General features: G+C 41.6%; 1 protein-coding gene across 3 annotated transcripts in view; it reads right to left on the reverse strand.

Annotated features, from left to right (window-relative positions):
- Positions 1-25,308, reverse strand: part of MYH10 (myosin heavy chain 10) — a 137,978-nt gene that overhangs the window by 92,519 nt on the left and 20,151 nt on the right. For all 3 annotated transcript variants that reach the window (XM_059907898.1, XM_059907900.1, XM_059907899.1), the window contains exons 3-4: positions 24,687-24,843; positions 11,304-11,331 (exon numbers count right to left, since the gene is read on the reverse strand). In XM_059907898.1, coding sequence (XP_059763881.1) covers positions 11,304-11,331; positions 24,687-24,843 — 185 coding nt within the window. The remainder of the gene's footprint in view (positions 1-11,303; positions 11,332-24,686; positions 24,844-25,308) is intronic.

Raw genomic sequence — 25,308 nt, forward strand, 5'->3', positions numbered from 1 at the left:
CTATGAAAGACGTGGCAGGATCAAAGGAATATAATTCTTAGAAAAAAGTTTTTTTAAGGGGAAATGGCACACCTGTCCCAGATGGAAAAGGGGGAAATAAAGCAGCTTGAACAAAAGTAAATGGGCAGAGCTTCCCTGGTGGCGCAGTGGTTAAGAATCCGCCTGCCAATGCAGGGGACACGGGTTCGATCCCTGGTCCAGGAAGATCCCACGTGCCACGGAGCAACTAAGCCCGTGCGCCACAACTACCGAAGCCCACGCACCTAGAGCCCATGCTCCGCAACAAGAGAAGCCACTGCAATGAGAAGCCCGCACACCGCAATGAAGAGTAGCCCCCGCTCACCGCAACTAGAGAAAGCCCGCGCGTGGCAACGAAGACCCAACGCAGCCATAAATAAATAAATAAATAAATAAATTAATTAATAATAATAAAAAAAAAGTAAATGGGCAAGGGAACCACAAAGAAAGCTCAGCAGACTCCTCTCGAAGAAAATTAGGAGAATCCTCAAAGGTAACAACAGGCCAAGCCCTCAAAGAGTGAAGAAGACAAAGGGAATCTGACCTCATTTCCACCAACGAGACAAGATCTACCAATGCAGTAGTTCTATACTGTAAAGGACTGCTTGTTTCATTGCTGGTCTCTGGGGCACAAGTGCAAGGTTAACGGGAGAACAGAGCAAGCAGCCTGCTGGGTGGGGTGCCCTGTGTCTGTCGCAGCGCATATGGATGTAAAAGATCAGGAGTTTCTAACCTGAAGGTATCTGTGTTTTCTAGAGAGATCTGTGGCTTTCACTGGCTTCTCAAAGCAATGTGCAATCCAAACAATAACATAAAAAACAACAGTGGTGAGAAGCAGTGATGCAGATAATTAACGCATGATCAGTTCCGAGATCTTTCTCCGAATCCCTTCTGGACTGTGGGTATTTCCCCAAAGAGAACCCTCCTTTCCCAGATCTTAATTGGTTTTGCTTTTATTCTCTCTGGATATCTGTAACATCAAATTCAGTCTAGCTTCAAAACCACCCTTTGCCTGAAGTTCTTGCTTTCGATAACCTCAATTTGAAAAACAACATAAATTTTTCATAAAACATACAAATATACGTATATATATAAATAGCATTACTCAATGACTTCCTACAGTTTCAAAACTCTGTTCTATTAGAAAGCAGCTTACTAGGAAGGTCAGGATAGACTTGGGTTCAAGTCTTCTATTAAACACTAATACCAGCTAGTGTCAGCTGTGGTATATAAATGGAGATAACAGGGGTATTGCAAAGATTCATGCAAAGATGTTAGTTCCTTTTTCTGGAAGATTTGCCTGGAACATTTTAAACTCCTATTTACAAGTTGATTTGCATACTTGTTCGCCATAAGATAGCTACCACTGAGATGCAGACACAATAATCTAAAAATCCCCACGTTTTAAGACTTGAGGACACATAAAGCAAAGGGTCATTAGAAAAGCAAACTGAGGTCTAGAGAAGCTCACTGTCTGACCTAGGGTCATGGTAGAGCTGGGACAAAAACAAAAAACAAAACAAAAAAACCTATCCAACAACACAATGGTTTTTTAACTACAACACACTTTTTGTTGCCTTCACTATTTTTTTTTTAAGACTATTTTTTTAGAGCAATTTTAGGTTTACAGCACAATTGAGAGGAAGGTACAGAGATTTCCCTTGTAACCCCTGCACTGACACACACAGCCTCCTCTGTGATCAACATCAGTCACCAGAATGGTACATTTTTTACACAGGATGAGCCCTGAGTTCATAGTTTACATTAGGGTTCACTCTGGGTGTTCTATGGGGTCTGGACAAATGTATAATGCCTTGTATCCACTATTATAGTATCACACAGAATATTTTCACTTCCCTAAAAATCCTCTGTGCTCTGCCTATTCAACTCCCCTCCGCCCCCCACTCCCCTGGCAACCACCGATCTATTGATACTTATTATCTTCATAGTTTTGCCTTTTCCAGAAGAATGTCATCTAGCTGGAATCATACAGTATGTAGCCTTCTCAGATTGGCTTCTTTCACTTAGTAATGTGCACTTAAGCCTCCTCCATGTCTTTTCATAGCTTGATAGCTCATTTCTTTTTAGCACTGAATAATACTCCATTGTCTGGATGTACCACAATTTATCCATTCACCTACTGAAGGACATCCTGGTTGCTTCTGAGTTTTGACAATTATGAACGAAGCTGCTATAAACTTTCAAGTGCAGGGCTTCCCTGGTGGTGCAGTGGTTAAGAATCTGCCTGCCAATGCAGGGGACACGGGTTCGAGCCCTGGTCTGGGAAGATCCCACATGCCGCAGAGCAACTAAGTCCGTGTGCCACAACTGCTGAGCCTGAGCTCTAGAGTCCACGAGCCACAACTACTGAAGCCCACGCGCCTAGAGCCCGCGCTCAGCAACAAGAGAGGCCACCACAATGAGAAGCCCGCGCACCACAATGAAGAGTAGCCCCCGCTCGCCGCAACTAGAGAAAGCCCATGCACAGCAATGAAGACCCAATGCAGCCAAAAATAAATAAATAAAATAAATTAAAAAAAAAAAAACTTTCAAGTGCAGGTTTTGGTGTAGATACAAGTTTTTAATCCTTTGGGAAAATACCAAGGAGTCTGATTGCTGGATCATATTGTAAGAGTATGTTTAGTTTTGTAAGAAACCGCCAAACTGTCTTCAAAAGTGGCTGCACCATTCTGCATTCCCACCAGCAGCTAGTGAGAGTTCCTGTTGCTTCACGTGTTCAGCAGCATTTGATGTTGACAGTGTTCCAGATTTTGGCCAGTCTAGCAGGTGTGTAGTGGTGACATGATGTGGAACATCTTTTCAGGTGCTCCTTTGCCATCTGTGTATCTTCTTTGGTGTCTTTGTTGTCTGCTAATATGGTCTTTGGACCATTTTTTAATTGGGTTGTTTTCCTACAGTTGAGTCTTTTAAGAGTTCTCTGCAGATTTTGGATAACAGTCCTTTATCAGTCGTGTCTGTCGCAAATATTTTCTCCCAGTCTGTGGCTTATCTTCTTGATCTCTTGACGTTGTCTTTTGCAGAGCAGAAGTTTTTAATTTTAATGAAGTTTAGCTTATCAATTATTTCTTTCATGGATGTCTTTGGTTTTGTATCACAAAAGGCATTACCATACCCAAGGTCATCTAGGTTTTCTCTTATGTTATCTTCTAGAAGTTTTATGGTTTTTCATTTTACACTTAGGCCTCTCATCCATTTTGAGTTCATTTTTGTGAAGGGTGTAAGATCTGTGTCTAGGTTCTTTTTTTTCTTTTTGCATGTGGATGTCCAGTTGTTCCAGCACCATTTGTTAAAGAGACAATCTTTGCTCCTTTGTCAAGATTGTATTGCCTTTGATCCTTTGTCAAGATCAGATGACTACATTTATGGGGTCTATTTCAAGGTTGCCTTAGCTATTTAATCAATTCTATCGATTTGGTTAACTTAAAACTTTTAAGGTATGTTACTTATAGCAAGAATCAACTAACTGTTTGAAATCCAGGATGGCTTATCATTATCACTTAATGCAATATTTGTATAGGACATAAAATTCCTTAACAACAACAAAAATCTATTGTCACATCCTGATAGAAGACTGATATGAAGCAACCATTGTTTTATAATACAATTGTTACATTATATACAAACACACTTAAAAGGAGAAAAACTAGAGTTAACCAGCAGTTAGAGTCATAAAATGTAAGCAGAGTATTCTTTAAAAGGGGGCTTAGAGAACAGAGTAACTTCTTCACCAAGGGTGACCGTGAATTTTAATTATAATGAGAAGGAAAGTCAACGTGAGGATTACACTCTTAACAGGATTTCACTTCCAATTACATTGGGTGCTCTCCCATGATCAAGGAAGTCCTTGCCGGGATACTAGAATAAAGGATCCAAGCCACCTGCTTGGTCATAAGTGGGAGAGCTCACGCTGCCTGGCCTGAGTCTGCAGAAATAAAGGCTAGTTGGGGAGCTGTACGCAGATGAGGCCAGAGGGTAATTTACAGGTTCATCCTTTTGGGGGAAAAGTAAATTAGAGAGTAAATGACTAAAAAAGTAGAGCTTAAACAGGAGCTGTCAAACTACTTAAGTATTGATTTTTTTAAAAACTGGTGCTTCCAACTGTATTTTCTCTTTGTGATACCTTTGCAAACATAGGTACTTAATATAAAATAACTACTAAATAAAACTGACTAGTTATTCTCATACAGAAATCTTAATTAGATCAGCTGTGTACTAAACTTAAGAAGACCCCGGTTACATACTCCTAGAGTTCTTTATTTGGTGGATCCTCAAAGGCACCAGGGAACATATCATATTTTCTTAAGTCTGGGATACCTTGTTTAACATTTTCATATTTCTCAAGTCACAATGTAGCTTGTAATAGATATAAGCATGAAAAGCTATTTGTTATTAAATATCATAACCGGTAGATTATTATAGAATTACTAAGAATTAAAATATGGTGAGGCTAAAAGAAGGGTAGGAATTGGCTGGATACAGGAGGGAACTTTTTGCGGTTTACGTTACACAAATAACTCAGCACATATATACTTAAGATCTGTGCATTTCATTATATGTAAAATTTATCTCAAAAGATAAAGATGTAAATATTGGACTTTAGTTAACGTTATGTATGAAGTATTTAGGGGGAAGTGTGCTGACGTTTACAAATGCATCAGATGAAGGGATTAATAGTCCATCAAAGTGGTTTTCAGTTTAAACTGAAAACAATCTAAACAATCAGCGGCCACAGAAAGGAATGCCATCTAACCTTAAGCAGAGCCTCCTGAAAATACAGCTGCCACGGACCTCCATCCCAGGGAGTTTCTGGATTGGGAGAAGTCTGACCCTTAGTACCAGGAAGTGCAAATTCAGCTGTCCACTGGCATCATAAAGCCCGACAGAACCCTCCATGCTTTCCCCCAGAAGTCCTAATTCTCCTACAGCACTCCTCCTTTTGTTAAATTTAGTATTTAAGCCTTTTATTTCTGGTTTTCAGCAAGTTACTCATGAGCACTCCCACACGCATGCGTGAATACACCTTGTCTTTTCTCCTGTTAGTCTGTCTGTTGTCAATTTGCAGACACCCAACCACAGGACCCAAGCTGGAAAAGTTCTCCTCCCAACACAAACAATAAAATGCATTGATAGATGGATAGAGCGATGAACAGATCAATATATAATAAAGCAAGTATAGTAAAATACTAATGGTAGAATCTAGGTGGTAGATATATGGGTCCTGATGGCAAAATTCTTTCAACTTTGCTTTATGTTTGAAAATATTTATAATAAAATGTTCAGAAAATTCAATTTTAAAAAAAAGAAAGAAAAGAAAACAAACATGGTACTTGATGACTGCTGCTTTGTGTCCACGAAGAGATAACCAGCTGCTAGGAGACCTACCTCATAAATCCAAGCCTATCCATGGATGCAAATGTCAGTCTAAAATGACAATGACCATCTAATTGCATGCCTGTGATGGGCACTTTTGGTGACAAGAGTAAATCAGTGCTCACTAACCTTTGGTTCTGTCAAACAGCAGTCATCCCCTCCCCCAAGTGTTTCCTGCTTCCAGACATTGCAAACAGTCCTTATCCAAAATGGTCACCCAAGCTCCCAAACCACCCAAAGAGGAGAGCTCCATGTCCTGCACCTGGTCCCCTGCGTATTGTGTGCAGGGTCAGTGTTACCGTGACACTGCAGACAGGTGACACACAAGTTCTAGTCCTCTCTCGCTCCTGAGCAGAAGAAGGTAGCTCACTTATTACGCTCATTTCATGACGCTTCAGTGACTAGATTCTTGTGGCGACTTTATATTAACCAGTGCTGTATAATAAAGAATTGCTGGTCTTTGTTTCTGATTCCTGGGAGGGAGCCTCTAAGTACCTGGAATGTCTTTGTTATTCATGGTGGGCACTTCAAAAGCTCCAGGATGGGGACTGGCCAAGCTGAGAGCCCAAACGGGTGATTAGAGGTTTGGGCTTTAAACCATGTGACATGAGCCTCACCTCTTGGGAGGGGAGAGGGAGTGGACATTGATTCAATCAATCACGCCTACATAACAAAGCCCAATAAAAACTCTGGACTTTGAAGCTTAGATAAGCTTCTTGGTTGGTAACATACACTGACGCACTGGGAAGGGAAGTGACCAGAGGCTATGGCAGCTGTGCCTTTGGGAATCCCCAGACCTCACCCTCTGTGTCTCTTCTTTTGCCTGGCTCTGACTTGTCATTCTAGCAAAGTATCGAATCTGAGCGGGTAGTGGCAACCCCCAAACGTGTAGCTATTTATTTAGTCAGAAGCACAGGTGGCCTGGGAACCCCAGAGCTTGTGGCTGGTGTCTGCCAAGCAGGCCCACGTAGAGGAGCGTGCCCGGGAAGTCAGGGTCAGAAGTGCTTTGAAACAGATACTTTTAAAAAGACATCTGCAGATCACGTTCTAAATAACTGACTTTTTGGAAGAATACAGCCAATGGAATTAAATAAGTAAGTAAGTAAAGCAAAAAAGTGAACAGACTATTCTAGAATATAGAATTAAAATGAAGAGATGTAAGGAATACAAGGAGTGAGAGCCTGACAGGATTTAAAAGTTATTAGAAACATGGTGAGGACTGTTACAGAATATGGGTTGTACATGAGATGACATTACTGAATCACTGTCAATCTTCTCAAGTGTGACAATGGTCTGTGGTTATGTGGGAATGCCTTGCTCTTAGAAAACGCCTGCTGTGTATCTAGGGGTAAAGTGTCAGGATGCCTGCAAACTTGCAAATGGTTTAAAAAAAAAAAAAGTGCTGTGTGTGTACAAAGAGAACTGACATTTAAGTGAAGGGTATACGGGCACTTAAAGTACCATTCTTTCAACTTTTCAGTAAAATTCAGGTTTGAATTTTTTAAAATAAAAACTTGGGGAAATGCACGAGCAAAGGTTAAAAAAAGGAAAAAAATGAAGTAAAGAAAACGTAAAAATTTAAAAATCACTGAAGTAGGGGATGGGTATATGGGGGTCACCAACTATTCTATTTTTGTGTAGGTTTGAAGTTTCAAAATAAAATGCCTTTATAAAATGCTATCAGAAAGGTTTTACCCTTTGAAGACACATACAGTATTCACTAGTTTCTAAACTTCCTAATCTGTACTTAAGCCTGTTTCCTTGGTTCCTACTTAATTAAGAGATGCATTCTTTTGTTTGCATTTTTATCCATTTCCTAAGTATGTTCAGAACAGTGTGCTAGGTTCTCAGGGGATAATTAAAAAGCAATGAAGGGAAGTCACAGTTCCTACCTTACTGTCTAGTTATAAGACAAGACCCACACGACCTAAATAGGTAATGAACTGCTGTCTATAAAAAAAAAGGGCCTGATAAGGGGAAATCAGTGTGGGCTGGAACTGGCTGTATCGATGGGCATATTTCCTCCCTGCAGGGAGAGAGAGGCTAAAAGGCAAGGAAGTCAGCCAGGATCCACCAAGATGGGCCAGATAGTAGGTGCTGGGCAGGGCTAGGAAAGACAGGAGAAATATGAAACGAGGTGACAACCAGAAAGAGGGATATGAAAGAGAGCGGGGAGTCCAAACACAGGGCAAGATTTAAACCTTGAGTCTGGAAACACACAGTGTTGATGTCGGAAAGAAGGATAATGGGAGACACATCTTGTCTGTGTAGGAATAAAGGTTAATTTTTAGGCATGTTGAGTTTAAACTGGCATTTATTCCCTACTTCACACCCTGGGCTCCACGCAAGACCAAATTACCTGGAATTGCCTGACATCATTTCTCACCCGCTGTCCCCTGTGCCCGGAAGGTTCACTGATTCTTTAAGAAGTCCCGAGGGATTGTGACAAGGATGAGGGTCTAGAAACTCACCTGGCTGCACGGCTGCCCATCTGAGCTAGAAACCCCCTAGAAGCCAGTAAGGACCAGCCAAGGCTGCTGCCTCCCAAAGGCCCAAGTCCCCCCCGCCCCCCTCTTCCCCAATGCACCAGGGCGCAGAGATGAACTCTGTAGGGGAGCCTTCAGACTCACACCCCTGCCAGCCTTGTTCACTGCCTCCAATGTCGCTCCTCTGCTCTCATATTGTGTTTTCTTTCTCCTGATCCCAAACCCCACTATTTCCTGCTCCCGCCCCCCTCTTTTCCTCCGTACTCTCTGGGCCCCCCATTCCACAGTGTGCAAAGGCACCCACGTTCTCAGTGTCCTCCCTGAACACTCCCTCCTCCGCTGGCCCCGCTCCACGTCACACACCGGCACACACACATGATCAGGAAGAAAGGGGCATCTTTCTCCCTCTCCCTCACGTCGCTTCCAGACCCTCATGTTACAAAGCCTCGACCCCTCACCCCCGCCTCTCTGAGGTCACATACAGCCATAACGGTTGTTCTGACACTTGGATTTATTTTGTCTAGTAAGATCATTAAACACAAACAAAAACCTCCATTCCCGTTTCAAAAAAGAAAGCACTTTTTATCCCCCCCAAAAAAGGGAAGTGTCTTACCTTGGAATAAAGGACATTCCTCTAAGTGAAATAGTTTAGCTTTTTGAAGGGCTCACTAGAGGCCACCATCCTCACACTATCACTCGTGTGTGTGTGTGTGTGTGGTCAAGCCTCTCCTCTCCTCATGTGAGTGACACACCCCCAACCCAGGCCCCTTGGCTCCTTGATACCTTCAACCCCGATGACCCCCTGCTCTCTCTCTGCTTCGGCTGCCCACTCCTGTGGCCACACCGAGGTGTTCCCATCTCATCACCTGCGGCCACAGTGCCTACTCTTCCTGCTCCTTCTGCGCCGGTGTCCCCAGGAGGACCTGTCCTCTAGTTCTCTGACCCAACTCCTTCCTCTCTATCAATCCCCCCTCGTTTGCCCATATCCCAGGCAGGGTCCATCATGACAGTTTCTCTGGCCAATGTCCTCAGTTCTCTCATTTCAGTGACCGCCCATCTGCACCCACTTACAAAAACTGTCCCAGCTTCTGTTGGATTGAATCTGGTTCCATTCCAACACCCTCGTGGGGCAAGGTCCACAGCAACGGCCCCAACTGTTTCACATCCTGCTGTACCTACCCCCTTGGCTAGTGTTTCACACACTGACCTTGGCCTTGGCCACACATCTGGCTTGGGAATGGGGCGGCAGCAAGTGCAGCAAGTGTGCACAACCCTTATGCACTGGAGCTCGCTCTCCTGCTGCTCTTGGCACCTGTCACCATGTTAAAACCAGGGCTGGCCTGCTAGAGAATTAAAGGGCCTACAGGCAAGGCACCCCGGCCAACAGCCAGCCAGCCAGCCAGCCAGCAACTCCCCCCTTCCCAGGTGAGACAGGTCAGCCTGGCCCCGCTAAGCAGAAAGGCCCAGCTGAGCCCAACCCAATTGCTGGGAAAACTGCTTTAAGTCATTAAGTGTCAGGGTGGTTTGTTTTTTAAGAAAAGCTAATTCAGGGGCTTCCCCGGTGGCGCAGTGGTTGAGAATCCGCCTGCCAATGCAGGGGACACGGGTTCGAGCCCTGGTCCAGGAAGATCCCACATGCCGCGGAGCAACTAAGCCCATGTGCCACAACTACTGAGCCTGCGCGCCTAGAGCCCGTGCTCCTCAACAAGAGAAGCCACCGCAATGAGAAGCCCACGCACCTCAACGAAGAGTAGCCCCCACTCGCCGCAACTAGAGAAAGCCCATGTGCAGCAACGAAGACCCAACGCAGCCAAAAATAAATAAAATAAATTTATTAAAAAAATAAATAAATTTATATTGATTCGTATAACTCAGAGGCTAAACAATGCTGGAAGAAAATTTACACAACAGAGACTAGTGTCAGCTATTTCTGCTTCTCCCCTCCTCCTTATTAACACCAAAGTCTCTCTTCATGGGAAGGAGAAGCCACGAGATGGGAACTTTCTCAATTCCCAGCCTCCCTGTCACTCTAGAGGCCTCACGTCCCCCCAGGTCCCGGCCCGACGCCCACCCCGTGCCCTCCGCGCCCCTCAGTTCTCTCTGCCCTGCCCCCATCTCCCTCTACAGCATTTAACCTCTCCCACATTAAACTCACCATCAAAAACAACAAAAGTCGATTTCTCACCACTAATCCACTGCTGCAATTTTCACTTTCTCAAGCCCTGGGGAAGTAGCAGGCCTACACTTGGCTTTTTGATTCTTTTTTAAACTTTTTCACACACACACACACACACACACACACACACACACACACACCCCGCCCCCGTCATTCCTCAGCTGCCATCTGGCTTCGACCTCCCTCCCCACCCCCCAGTGCACCTCAGTCGACCACCGCCAGCCTCCTGCTCTAGCGCTAAATCCCACGCCCGTGGTTCTGTATATTTCACTCACTCTCAAGGGCGTCGGACGCATTCTGTGGCCCACGGTTTGGGCGTCTCTGCGGCGTCTCACCCTCTTCCCCCACCCTCGAAGGTCGCCCCTCCCGGGGATCCCACACTCAGAGGCGACCTCACTCACCGCGTGGCTGCCGTCACCCAGGCCGCCGGCTCTGCATTCCGGGCACAGCTCCGACTCCACGTTCATGGGGCCAGCGGCCTAGTGACAGCTCCACTCCGGAGAGCCACAGGCACCTCAAAGTCAGTGTCCTCCCAAACTCCTTGCCTTCCACCCCGAGCCTGTTCCTCCACCGAACTCCTTACATCCTGAAACTGGCACAACTCCAGCCTCTCCGAGCTCCCCTTGCTCGGGCGTGTAAATCACCGAGTCCCGCTGGGCCTGTCTCCTAAACTAAACTCCACCCGAGATCCACCCACTTTCCTCTGGCTCCACCACCACCTCTCCACCTGAAGTCACTTCCCTCCCTCGCGGAGCTAACTCAACAGCCTCCCACCTGGTCTTCGCGTGTTCACGCTTCCCCGTGCACCCTCCCCACCGTAGCCAGCGTGACCTTCCTAATGTGCAAATCTGACCGCTTCCTGCCACGGGTTCTGTTCTATCCTGACTCTCCAGCACTTCACACACAGCACACAGGCGCATGATAATAATGCTTCCTGGGTGGTACGGGTAAATTCCCAAAATGTCCAAGAGGTCAACACTTGGACAAACAAACTAAAGATGTAAGTTTCACAGATTAACGTTATGAAATCTGTGAAAAGCCCAGTTTGACAACCAAAGAGTAACACCAAATTTAAGCAACTTATATACTGTAGTCTTAAAACAACAACTGCAAGGTTTACATCAAACTCTTAAGTGACTGCTCTCCCTTCCCCCTCCCCCCATACAAAAAAATAATGGCTTTTACTTTCCAACAGAATCGAAAAGAAGTCTGAATGTTCAACATTTACTTACGTGCAAAGAATTGACTGGTCCTCACGATCTACAAAACAAAACAAAACAAACAAAAAAAAAAGAAAGTGACCATTTGCCTGGTTTTTAAAAAATTTGATATAATAATAAAGTTGCAGTGATAGCCTGTAAAATACTAGTAACTCTGCTGCTCTCAGGTCAAGTTAACTCTTCCCAACCCTATTATATATTATACAGTCCTAAATCCCGTCAAGTTCATCATTCTACTGCCAGATTCTCTGGGGTAGATAACAACCCAGGCTCAGATGACTGTACATGTCTAATCAACCTGGACTCTCCAACCCGGCTGCCCCTCAGAGTCGACTGGGAAGTTTTATAAAATTGAACTCCGCAGAGCTCCACCTCCACCTTCAGGGGGAGGGATTGAAAACCCCTTTTTAAGTAGGTTCCCCAGGTGATTCTGATGCAGGGCCAGGTTTGGAAACCACTGCCTTTCAAGAAAACCCACCACCAGAGAGGAATCATTATTAATTTGACCTTAAAGGAGAAAAAAACCCCAAAAAGTATCAAACACTGAGTGGAAGAGAAGATTGAAGGAGGATAAACAGCTATATGAGGTTTAACCACTGTCTCAAGTCAGAATGTTAGATACACCAAAAATAACGAAAGGACGTATGATGAAAAATATCTAACATGATTTTAAAGTGATGAATGATTTAAGTATTCATATTCAGCTCAATTTTTCAACTGAAAAGGTGAAATGCAAACCCACGTGTAGTCCAAGGACAAAACCACCTGTGTAGGATGTATGACTTCCAATCACTTATGAGCATCATTATCTCTATTTTACAGAGGAGAATGTTCTTTGAGGAAGTTAATCCTCCAGTCACATAGCTACTGGGGGACAAGGATGCAGGTGAGAACCCAGGCCTGTCTGCCTCCAGTGCCTGTGTCCTCAACACTCCCGACCAAGACTGTCACTGCCTCAAAAGCAACTGCGGTCACGAGGGCCCGGCCCAGGTAGCATTTCCGTCGCTCCCTACTCTGTGCTTGCTTTCCCATCAAAAGAGCCATCACGTGCCCAATGAAGGTCTCACAGTAGTTCAGGCATAGATAACCTCCATCAAAGAGAAATGAAGAGTTCCTTCACTACGTCATGCTCTTTTCATATAATATTATTAAAAGAAACAAATCCATTCATATACTCTGTGTATAAGCTGATTTATAGCAAGAGCATATTACTGCCTGGCCCCTTGAGTCTAATTTTAATTCCTAATAATAGCTCCTAACCACTGTTTTCTCCTTCTTTCTGGCCGCCATGGGCAACATAGTTGATGTCTGCCCCTTTATTGGTTCACTTTCCCAGGAGTGATGTGCCATCTCCTTTCTGTGGCATGTCCTTCCCGGATCCATGACCACTTGGATTACCTCCACCTGCCCTTCGTGCTCAGCTCAGCTGTATCTCCTCTGAGGAGCCTCCCCAGACCCTCTTCCTCAGGCTCCTCCCTGTTTCCTTCTTTTGACCACAGTATTCTGGAGTTAGACAAACAATACCGCCAACTGCCTGCCCCACCAGCATGTGCTGCCTGAGATCACAGACTGTCTTGCTCCTTTATTCCCAGAATTAACAGTCAGCCTTCCGTCCACTGAGAGAACCCAGTACAAGGAGCCAGGCCGGGCACTGGCAAGACACCGGGAACTGGAATCTTCTGTCCTAGTTCCAGCCCCGCCACAAACTGCCCACAGATCTATAAATGAGGCATTGATTCCTTGCTGGTCTCGGGTTCTTCACCTATAAAACTAGGATTTTACCAAGTTTTTGCGTATTATTCACTCTAAACATGAACCCTCACACCCCAAATTCTCCTGGTCTGAGCAACGTCTATAGAACTCCACTTCATAGTTTACAATGAACTTTATATGCTAAAAACCTATAAATATAACCAGACACAGCCTTATAGTGACATTTAAGGGAAATAACTTCATGTTCAAAAATGCAACTAGCCTTCTAAAGAGTAGAGACTCATTTGATAGCTCAGTTATTTTCCAAAGCACCTTTCAAAAAACACATAAGGAGGTACTCAATAAATCCATGTTGAATTAAATCATATTTTCAACAGTGAAAAAGGTTTCAAATCAGTCACCTCAGCTCCTACCTTAAAAAACTAGAAAAGCACAAATTAAACACAAAATAAGTAGAAGAAAAAATGATAAGGAACAGAAATCAATGAAATGGGAAACAGGAAAAAAAAACAAAAACAAGTGACCAAATGCTGGTTCTTTGAGATCGATGAAATTGATACATCTCTAGACAAAATGATCAGGTATAAGACACAAATTACCAGTATCTGGAATAAGAAAGGGAAAACCACTATAGATTCCAGAAATACTGAAAGGATAATAAGGAAATATTAGGAACCACTTTCTGCCAAAAAATTTGACAACTAGGATGAATAGGATAATTTCTTTAAAAGACATAAACTACTAAAGTTCACTCAAAAAGAAACAATAACTTAAATAGATGTAGAAAAGACATACAATAAAACAACATCCATTCATGAGTAAAAACAAAAACAAAAAACTCAGCAAACTAGGAATACAAGGGAACTTCAACAACTTGATAAAGGGCATCTACAAAACACCTACAGTTTACATCATCCTTAATGGTGAAAAACTGAATGCTGTCCCCCTGAGACCAGGAATAAGACAAGGATGTCTGTTCTCACACCTATTCAACATCACAAAGAAGAAAAATAATTAAAAGCAGAGACTTAAAAAGGAGGAAAGAGGGCTTCCCTGGTGGCGCAGTGGTTGAGAGTCTGCCTGCCAATGCAGGGGACACGGGTTCGAGCCCTGGTCTGGGAAGATCCCACATGCCGTGGAGCGACTGGGCCCATGAGCCACAATTGCTGAGCCTGCGCGTCTGGAGCCTGTGCTCCGCAACAAGAGAGGCCGCGATAGTAAGAGGCCCGCGCACCGCGATGAAGAGTGGCGCCCACTTGCCGCAACTAGAGAAAGCCCTCGCGCAGAAACGAAGACCCAACACAGCCATAAATAAATAAATAAATAAAATTAAAAAAAAAAAAAAAAAGGAGGAAATAACAATGTCTCTATTTGTAGAGGACATAATTGTCTATAGAGATAGTCCCAAAGAATCTACCAAAAAACCTTTCAGAATAAGTGACTTTTGCAAGGTTGCAAAATATGTCAATATATATTTTAAAAATAATATTTCTATATATTAATAGTGAACAATTGGAAATTAAAAATTTTAAAGTTCCATTTAACACTACTAAAAACAGGAAATGCTTAGTTATACTAAGGGATATGTTATACTTAGATATAAATCTAACAAAGTATGTGCAAGATCTATATACTAAAGACTATAAAATACTGATGAAATAAATTAAAGACCTACATAAATAGAGAGATAAACCATGTTCATGGATTGGAAGACTCAAAACTATTGTCAATTCTGCTCTAATTGTTCTATAGAGTCAATGCAATCCAATCAAAATGTGAAGAGTGGGACTTTAGAAAATGACAAGCTAATTTCTATAATTTATATTGAAAGACAAAGCAACTAGAATAGAGAAAATAACTTTTAAAGAATGATGGTGGAAAATACACTATTTGATTTCAAGATTTACTGTATGGCTATTGTAACCAAGACGTATGATATCTGCCAAAGGACAGACATACAGATCAAAGGAATTGAGAATCCTGACAAAGGCAATTCACTGGAGAAAAAAATTGTCTTCTCAACAAATGGTGCCAAGATCAACTGGATATCCACATGCAAAACGATGATCTTCAATCCATACCTTGCACCATACATGAAAATTAACTCAAGATGGATCACAGACTGAGTGGGAAAAAATTGCAAATCACTTACCCAATAAAGGACTTGTAACTAAAAAGGACAAAGAATTCTCAAAAATGAGTAATAAGAAAACAAACCACCCAATTTTTTTAAATGGTTAAAAGATTTGGACACTTCACCAAGGAAGACATACAGGTGGCATAAGCACATCAAAAGGTGCTTAATATCATTAGTCACTAGGGAAATGCAATTTAAGACCACAATGAAAGATCACTACACACTTATCAGAGAGACTACAATTTAATAAAAAACTGACAATACCAAGTGCTGACAGGATGCAGAACTGGAACTCTCATCCATTGCTAGTAAAGTTGAAAAATGGCACAGCCACTTGGAAAAAGTTTGGTAATTTCTTATAAAGTTAAACATACACCTACCATGTGACCGAGCAATCCTACTCCTAGGTATTGAGCCAAATGAAATTAAAACTTACACTAAAAAAACCTGTATACAAATGTTTCTAGTGTCTTTACTGCCAAGAACTGGAAACTATCTAAATGCCCTTCGAATGGTAAGTGAATAAATAAACTGTGGAACATGCATCCAATGGAATACTACTCAGAACTAAAAAGGAGTGAAGTATTGGTGGATGACGCTCAAATGTACTATGTTAGTGAAAGAAGCCACCCTCAAAAGGCTAACTTGTGTATGATTACATGATGTTCTGGAAAAGGCGAAACTAGAGTGACAAAGGAAAAAAAAATCAGTGGTTGCCATGGTCTAGAGGGGAGGGAATGACTATAAGGAGAGTGTAGAAATTTGGGGGAAGATAGAGCTGTTCTATATCTTGATTGTAGTTACACAACTATAAGCATTTGTCAAAGGTCAAAAAACTATGCACTAAAAAGGCTGAATATTACTGTATGCAAATGATACCTTACTAAAATTGTATATATTTAGTTTTCCCATCCAGCAACATGCTGTGCCTCTACATTTAAGACTTTAAAAAAGTTCTGCAATTTCTTATTCAAGTTCTGCCTATTTTTGTTCACTGCTACCATATACATTTTTGGCTAAAGAATAAGTACATCTTTAAACTTATCACCCAGTGAAATCACTGTTTCATCCCCTCACTAACCCTTTCACTCTGATGCCTGTACTCTCTTAGTTTTCTTCATAGCACTTATCACTATGATATTGTCTTTATTTATTTTCCTGTATCTTCAATGAGATAACAGTTCTCTAACACAATCACTAGAAGGGTTTTCCTACGTTTGACAGCTTCTCAGGGTAAGGAGTGTTACTGTCTCCCACTGTCTGTATTCCCACATTATAAGATTCAATACATAGATTCAAGGCAACTGTAATTCATTATAAAACATTCCTTTTCCTGGCATAAAATAATGCCCTTTGTCCCTGTTTCTGCTGTGACGTCTACTTTAGACTTGAGATGACTTTAATTGGTGCTCCCTTTTTGTACCCATTTGGCCGAGGAAATGCCCATCACTGCACTGCTATTATTTTTCTACTTTGAGATGTCTCTCTTGTAAGGGGCATATGATTATATTAGGCTCTGTTATTTATAGGGGGTTAAAAGTATTTCTATTTACTGCTGTATTTGGTGTTACCTGTTTTCTGACCTTTTGAAGCCTTCCTTGATGTTCCTTTTAAAAGATGGTCTGTTTTCCTTGCTTTTCTTTCTCCTAATGTAAGAAACTTGTATCCAGTTTCAACATTTTTCAAAAAGATTCCTTTAACCTATATTTTAAAGGTTCACACTCTGATGTATATCAACCCTAGTCTTAAAAGACTTATTCTTAAAACAAGAGAGGGGTAGTATATGTGCTTATTATACTAGGACATCCCTTGGTGTGTCAGACGTCATTTCAAGACTGCTGCTCAGGATTCCACTATATAAGTGAGCCATCTTTTTAGGTAATTACTTACTCGTAGAACAATTGGTTATTTCCAGTGTTTCTCAGGAAGCTACTGGAGGTTATTCTCCATCCAAAATAACAGCATATGGGATCCATAAATTAAGAAGTACAACCACGGAAAGAAGCAAGGAGGAATTCCCTGGTGGCCCAGTGGTTAGGACTCTGTGCTTCCACTGCAGGGGGCACGGGTTCGATCCCTGGTCGGGGAACTAAGCTCCCACGTGCCGCAAGGCGAGGCCAAAAATAAAACCCACACACACACAAAACACACATAACCTTAAAACACACATACCCTTTGATCCAGCAGTCCACAGAAAGAAGCAAGGAATTTCCAGAGTGCAGGCGAAGGCAAGTCTGAAGACCACTAAGTACAGACTGGAGGATAAAGGGTCCCCGGAGGTATGTCTCCAAGGGAGGAAAGACACTGATAAATTACGTGATATACGTCTACGTATTGAAAGAAGATTTGTAGTTCTGTCAAATCAATGTAGTAATTGCAGAACTAATCTGTTCCCCCAAAAGAGGAAAATTACTAACCCCAGGGAAAACAGCAAATTGTGTAAGAAAGGAAATGTGATCATAGGAGAAATAGTTTAAATGTTGAATACTAAAATGCCAAAAAATGTTGATTTGACTTCTATCAGGAAGATGGGGGCAGGCAGTTAAAAACTCTTCTTTCATAATAGGAAGTCTATAGAAAACACCAGAAGTTAAAAAAAAAAAGAGAGAAAGAATATCACAAGCCTGTTACTTAGAAATATATACACACACAAGAAGAAACAGATTAAAACATGATTTCCTCTAAAGAGGAAATCCAGAATGGGCAGGGGTAGGACAGGTATCTCTTGTTTCTTTTTCAATAATGTAAGCCTTGCTGTACGGTGTTTTTGCTTGTTTCAACTATCTTCACGTATTACTTTTTAACAAAAAGTAAAAAGTAATTTAAGCATTCAAAGTTCTTTGACAATTTCTGATCTTGATGTTATCCAGACTATTCTGCATTGTTTAATGGTCTAAAACCATTTAGATAACACAGGAATTATCTAGTCCTTGAGATTTGATAGACTTCCCCACTAAAATTGTCTGGGCCTTGTGTCTTTGAGACATAAAGGTAAAATCTCTGACAATCTTTACCATTTCTCCCACTGACATTTTTCTAAGTTTTCCACCTTATTTTGAGTCAATTTTGTCTCTGTTTATAGTGTTATAAAACCTTTATTCTTTCTGGTGGTTCTCTCTTAGTCACACTTGCCAAATGTTTGTCTATTTTATGGTCTTTTCGTGGAACTAGTTCAAGTTTTACTTAACAATTTTATGTTTTTCCTCTAGTTTAGGTTCATTTCATGTTGTACTTTTTAAAAAATTGAGGTATACCTGACATGTAACGTTATATTAGTTTCAGGTGTACAACACAATGATTCAATATTTGTGTATACTGCGAAATGACCACCACAAGAAGTCTTAAGTTACCATCCAGGCTGTACTTTTAAAGAACTTCTTTTGTGTGTGTGAAATGACACACAGAAAAGCTCATGAGACAATACAGTTTAACAAATTATCATAAAGTCTTTTATCTACCTTGTGAGTAAAAGGCTTGTATGTAAATCTTTATTTACTAATAAAAATATTTATAGCTATGAATTCTTTCTTAAAGCAGTTTTTGCCTTAAGCCATAAATTTTTTACATGTGATATTTTGTTGTGGTTAACTTCTAAAGAATCTGTAATAGCAGTTTTGATTTCTTCTTTTACCAAAAAAGCCATATAGATGAATGGCTAACAGCAAAAACAGTAAGAAGAACTCATTAAACAACACTCCCACAAAACAAACCCAGGTGGAAATCTGTTAATACCTTGTCTTACTGCACTGTGGTCAGAGAATGTGGCCTGATCTGAGATTTTTATTGGTGACTTAGCATCAAAATTACAAGCCAAGGTTGTAAATGTTCTTTCTGCTTGATGGGCAGTAGTATTGTATATACGGGCAGTAGTATTGTATATACACTTTCCAATTCAAGCTTGCTAAATTGTGATCACATTCTTTATGTTCTTTCTTTTCCCTACTTATCTCAAATTCTGAGAGAAACACATTAAAGCTCCCTCTATAATTGTGGGTCACATTTCCCCTGTATTTCCAATAGCTGTTGTTTTAAATATGTGATGCAATGTGAATGGTATAAATGTAAGTATTATCTGAGTCTTCTAGAGAATTATGTCACACTGTTCCTCTCTTAAATCTCCCATCTCTGCTCCCTCCTCCTCACTCTCAGCTGAGACCCTGCTTCACCTTTCCCTGAGAAAACAGGAGTGTTTTCACAAGTTCCTACCATCAACCATATCTACCCACCAACCGGCAGATGCTTTCAAGAAACCTGGCCGTGAAGGGAAGGAGAGGATGGAAGAGAGAATTTTCTTTTTTAAAGTAATGGGGAAAACTTCAGCACATTTAATGCTAACATTAGGAGCCTCTAAAAAGGAAAGCAGAAGACAGTCAACACCATGAGCTTCCTGAGACGGATTCCTAGGAGAGATGGGACGGGCACCAGAGGTGAAGGAGCTGGGAAGACTGCCTTCACGGGAGCGGGCGCAGGACGGGACGGTTTGTAAATCTGGCTCAGGAAGCTGCGGCAGCTCCTCTCTGGTGGCTTCTAATTTCTCCATGGATCAGGGGAAGAAGCCACCAGCTGGGGAGGAGAAGGGGACGCAGGGACCTAGGGAGCTGAAGTGGGCAGGGGCTTGAGACAATCATTAGGGAGAGTGAGGTTATAATCTTAATAGACAATCAAGGAAGGATTAGCAAGCAGTGTTCTGCGTGGAATCTGGGCTTGTGGTCACGAAATTAACAGGAGTATTGATCTGTTCAGCTGTATGAAGAGAAGATGCCAGAGGCATCAGCAACCCAAGTAAGAGCCTTAAAAAAAGACAAATATCTTGACTGACCCAGGGTAAGAATTTTGCCAAATAAGTATAACAAAAGAACAAAGGGACAAGGGGCATAGGATACTGACAGAAGACGCTGAAATGACAGACTATAAAATCTAAACTACACAAGGAAGAAAGTCAAGGCAGTACTGATAATACACAGGGAAAAAGGAGAACAGCGTCTGGACCCGAGATCTAAACGGAGTCAAAGAACACGGTCAGGAGACTTGCTGACTGAACTGCCAGGACGGAAGGATTTTGCAATAGAATTTCTGAAATATTTGAAAAATAAGATCATTTCAGAAGGTGGCACAGTCTAGGGTGTCAGCAGCATAAGTCAGAAGAGAAGAAGATTAAGAGATGATTAAGAGACCGGGGGCTGGCTGTTGACGAAAAACTAGGAAGTAACACAGGGTTATGGCAGGGCTTGAGGCAGGGAGGAAACGACGCCGTGTTGGGGGCCAGACCCACTAAGGAGGGAGGGGAGGAGGAGGGAGGAGGGGAACCCAGAAGAAAGCTGCTACAAGCGATGAGGGGCAGGCAGAGGAGGGGCAGTGTTTTCAAGGGGTAAAGAGTATTAATAGCCCAGCAGATGCACTGAGAGTAAGGACACTGACCCCATCTCCTAGAGCACAGGATCGGAGTGGAGGGCCCACACTCAGGGGAAAGCCAAGTTTCAGTTAAAGCCCGGAGGAAAAGAAAACACTTGACGAAGACATTGAATACATAGGGAAGTTTGCACATCACAGAGTGGGAGTTACCTAAGGCAGAAATGAAAAGAGAGCATTACGGAAATGAAGATGTGACCGGGAAACAAAAGAACAAGGAGATGTGGATTTCATTCTAAGACTCCAGGAAGAAGGTAGAATCTCAGGTCTTAGATATGCACGAGGGCCCCTGCAACTACTGTTAACAGCAAAATTTGCCTTTACATCTGTCTAGGTCAACAGAAGGTGGGTGGCAGTGTCGGCTGCTACTGAGTGGAAGCTGGCTGGGGTGGACGGCCACGGGGAGGGGCAGAGGAGGAGGAGCACACGGGGTGCTGGGGGAGCCTGGAATATTAATAGTCTTAGGTCCCCTCGCATGATTACCTACCGGGCACAGGTCTCAGTGTGCTGCGTTCAGTTTCTAACACGCAGGACTGCAAATGAGAAGTCTGAGCCCACTGACGCCCTCTCCACCGAGATCACCTGATCTTGCCCTATCCACACCACGCTGTGTTAGACCAGGCATGTGTCTCCTTTCAAGATTCCTGCCTGGCACTTAGTGAACCCTCTCAGTTTCAAGACTGAAGTCCTTCTTCAGCTCTGGTGAACTTTTTCAAAAATATCACTTCTCTCATGGCTCCTGAGAGTCTATACCATGTCTACAGATATGCGGAGTGTACACCATGTTTCCTACTCTTTCTGTCATAATTTCCATCAGTTTCTTTTTCTTGTGTATTCTGGAAGAACTCCTTGAGTCGGTCTTCTAATTCATTGCTTTAGTCCAATTATGTCAATTCTGCTATCCCACGCTTTCAGAGTTTGTGATTTTTGCGAGCAAGTTTATGTCCAAGAACTCTACTTTCATTCATGCAGTCAAAAAATATTTCTTGAACAACTACTATGTGCCAGGCACACTCTGCATTTTTTTTTTTTAAGTCCCACCGGTTGTTTTTTTTGGGGGGGCTGCGCCATGCGGCATGTTGTGATCTTCATTCCCTAACCAGGGATCGAACGTATGCTCCCTGCATTGGGAACACGGAGTCTTAACCACTGGACCACCAGGGAAGTCCCTCTGCATTTTATTGACGCAATATCCCCTAGAATCTAAAGTTAAGAAAAAAAAATTAAGCTCTCTTCTGTTTTTTGTGTTAAAAAAACAAACTCTGTTCAGTAGGACCATCTGCTCTGAATCCTCCACATGGTCCCCTGTCAAGCTACAGGTCCTCTTCGTAGGCCCACTGATGTTTAGCTATTTACTTGCTCACGTTTGTAACTGAACACCCAGATGGATGAGCATTGGTAGCTGGTCTGAGCTTCATGAGCAGTTGCAAGTTGTTGACTGTTGTCTGACTGCTCTAGCAGACGTCCCACCCGACTGTGTTGTATCCTATATCCACAGGTAGCCCCCTACTTATAGAAAAAAATACAGTGGAATTGGTTAGAGTGGGTTTTTTTTGTTTTTTATTGTCTGTTTTAAATTATTACGTAATCAAAACTATCAACTAATTCTTTTAGCTTCCACGTGGCAGTTTATGATTGTGGATAAGAATGTGTCACGTTGCCTTGGTTTTGAATCCTCGTTCATACCTCTTCTATTTACATTTTCTTGGTCAAGTTATTTAACTTTTTGTGCCTCAGCAAAATAGGGACAGTAATTCTATTTACTTTATAGGATTGTTGTGGATTAAATAATACACATAAAGCATTTAGCCCAGTGCCTGGCACATAATAATATTCAATACAGGTTCATTCTAGCATTAGTGATGATATTAATAATACCATTTACTGGTAAGCCACATCTTCCTCACTCTGTATTCATATAGCTGGTTTGGAAACCCAGTAGTGGGGCATTAACATTTATCCCTCTTAACTAGAGTCAAGTCACCGTTCAACCTGTCAAGAGCTTTTGAAAACTGTTTCTTTTCATCAAATGTATTTCTTTTTCCTCCCAGTTTCATGTCATCTATAAATTTTACAGGCATGCATCCTATGTCTTCAAGTATATTGATTAGAATGTTGGAAAGGGCACAAACCCCTTGGTGCACATCCTGACGCCTGGCCAACCTCTATCATTAATCAGCATCTCAGGCACAACTTTGCAGCATCCAACCACGAGGAGATCACAGGGATCATGGAACACCATGGAGAAGTCCTAATTCTCTGATAACACTGTCTACTATATTTCCCTTCCTACTCAGTGTAACGTAATGTGAGGAATATTTTCATGCTGTTTCTAGACTATTAACAGTAGATTCTAGAATCTTTCCTGGCAGGTATAGTAAGCTCAAGAGTGGGAGCTCCTGAGCTTAATATAAAGGGGAGCTTCTTCCTCTTTTTAAAAATTAGAATTATATAATGTGAGACCATCTCAGCCTTCTGGAAACTCCTGTTCTATATAATACTTCAAAGAACAGGGGTTCGGTAACCTCAGTTGTGAGAATGTATTTGTTTAGAAGAGAAAATATGGATTCAATCAGAGGCGGAGTGTACTTTGGCCAATTTCTTCTCCCATATGAGGCAGTTTGCTCATTCATACAAATACTTTTCTGCATGTAAAGATCATTCTTCTTAATGGAGACACAGAATGAGACACAAAACAAAACGCTGAAGATTTTCCTTCTCCATCACCTGACTGCAATTTATCACAGTCATGGCCATTTCTTAACATTCTTGGCCCTGAACCTAAGAAAGGGTTATTAAATTGAACCTTTTTTAAGCCTAAGCTCATCTTGGATTCTGAACCTCTTCTTACCCATCTGTGCCACTATTCTAGTCCTAAAGCACTTCCTGTTTGCCTCCGAGGACCTGGTATGGAAGAAGCATCCAAATGATACCTGAGTAGGAGATGGGTATTAACTCCCTCACACTGCCCTTTAGACCCAGGACCCAGGCAGCCTTTCCAGGACCTGGGATTTGATGACAGGTGGATGCAGCATACTCTGCTTCCTGAAGACCTCCTAGATTTTATTTTACTTTACAGAATTCATTTTTAAAAAAATAAAAGGAGAGAGAGGGAGAGTTTTACTATAGAAGATTTCACATAGTGCTAGGAAGTCCCACGTTTAAATGCAGTCTTGTTGACAGGTCCTACTGTATAACACAGAGAACTATATTCAGTATCCTGTGATAAACCATAAGGGAAAAGAATAGGAAAAAGAATATATAAGGGAGTTCCCTGGTGGTCTAGTAGCTAGGGGCCACCGGGGTCACTGCCGGGGCCCAGGTTCAACCCCTGGTCAGGGAACTGAGATTCCACAAGCCACGTGGCGTGACCAAAAGAAAAAAAAAAAAGAAAAAGAACACGTATATGTAAAACTGAATCACTTTGTTGTACACCAGAAATTAACACAACGTTGTAAATCAAACTATACTTCAAGAAAATCAAAATTTTAAAAAATTTAAAAGGAAAAAAAAAAAAATGTAGTCTTGTTACACAATAATGTTAAATGCATTCAAAACTGCTCCATTCTAGTTTTCAAAAAAAATTCCTCCATAAATCATTGCGTCTGAAGCCATAATTCCAATTAAGGACTCTTCAAATTTATATTTCACTCAAGATCCAAAAAGAAAACAATCGAAATCCACCAACTCCACACATGCTGTTTAACTTTTGGTGTGTCCTTTTTCATGCATTTAAATAAAAAATATTTTATAATCTTTCTTTCCCCAATGATGCATCCACCTTTTCTTTTATTCTTCCTGTTGGTTTTAAAAACTAATGCAGTACAGCTTTGATTATACTGGCTTGTGGTGGAGAGATCAAATATATATAAAAACTAGATGCTTCTTAACAGAAAAATTAACATGAAGTATTTATGAAGCACCAAGCATACTTACCGGATGCCTATAGAAAATGGCCATATTGCCTAGTCTAATCTTAAGAATTCATAATTTTTCTACAATAAACATCTATCACTTTTCTTTTTAATCTTAAAAAAAAGAAAGTAAAGCCCTCTGTAGAAAAGATTGAAGACATTCTAAAAAAAACCGAATTACATTTAAGAAATTCTGAGTAGTATTCTAACATTTCCAGTTACCTTGAAGCATGCATCTGTAAGCAGATTCAGATATGGCATAGATGTGTGGAGGCATCTCGTGACGTTTCTTCCCTCTGTACATTTCAATAATATTCTCAGAGTAAATGGGAAGGTTCTTGTAAGGATTTATGACTACACAGAAGAGTCCAGAATAGGTCTAGAATAGATAAAAATAAAATACAGTGTTAAAAACAACAAACAAACTGCAATATATCCACAGGATCCAATCAGGAGACAAACCACACAGTAATTTGAACAGAGGACCTTTATCATTTGCACAATTAATCTATCCCTAAAATTAAATCTCGCCTATAATGGGCAATTCTAAACCACAAGTAGTTCTCCCACAGAGAGCCTATTAAGTGGTACTTCCTAGATTCAATTCCCTCATCTGTCAAATGGAAATAATAATATATGCTTCATGGTTTCACAGGGTCATTATTCAAACATGTCATTTGCTTTTTCACACTCATTCTCTCATGAGTGTACGAGGTATGAAAAGTTCATTAAGGTAGTTTCAGATTCCATGTTGCAACTCATCTTTAAGGAGATACCGGTGGCCAAGTTTGGGTACAGTATCAAAGGAGAATATCCACAATTATCTGGAAAGGTTATTATTAAA

Source organism: Balaenoptera ricei, chromosome 20, assembly GCF_028023285.1.
Source record: "Balaenoptera ricei isolate mBalRic1 chromosome 20, mBalRic1.hap2, whole genome shotgun sequence".
Classification (NCBI taxonomy): Eukaryota; Metazoa; Chordata; class Mammalia; order Artiodactyla; family Balaenopteridae; genus Balaenoptera; species Balaenoptera ricei.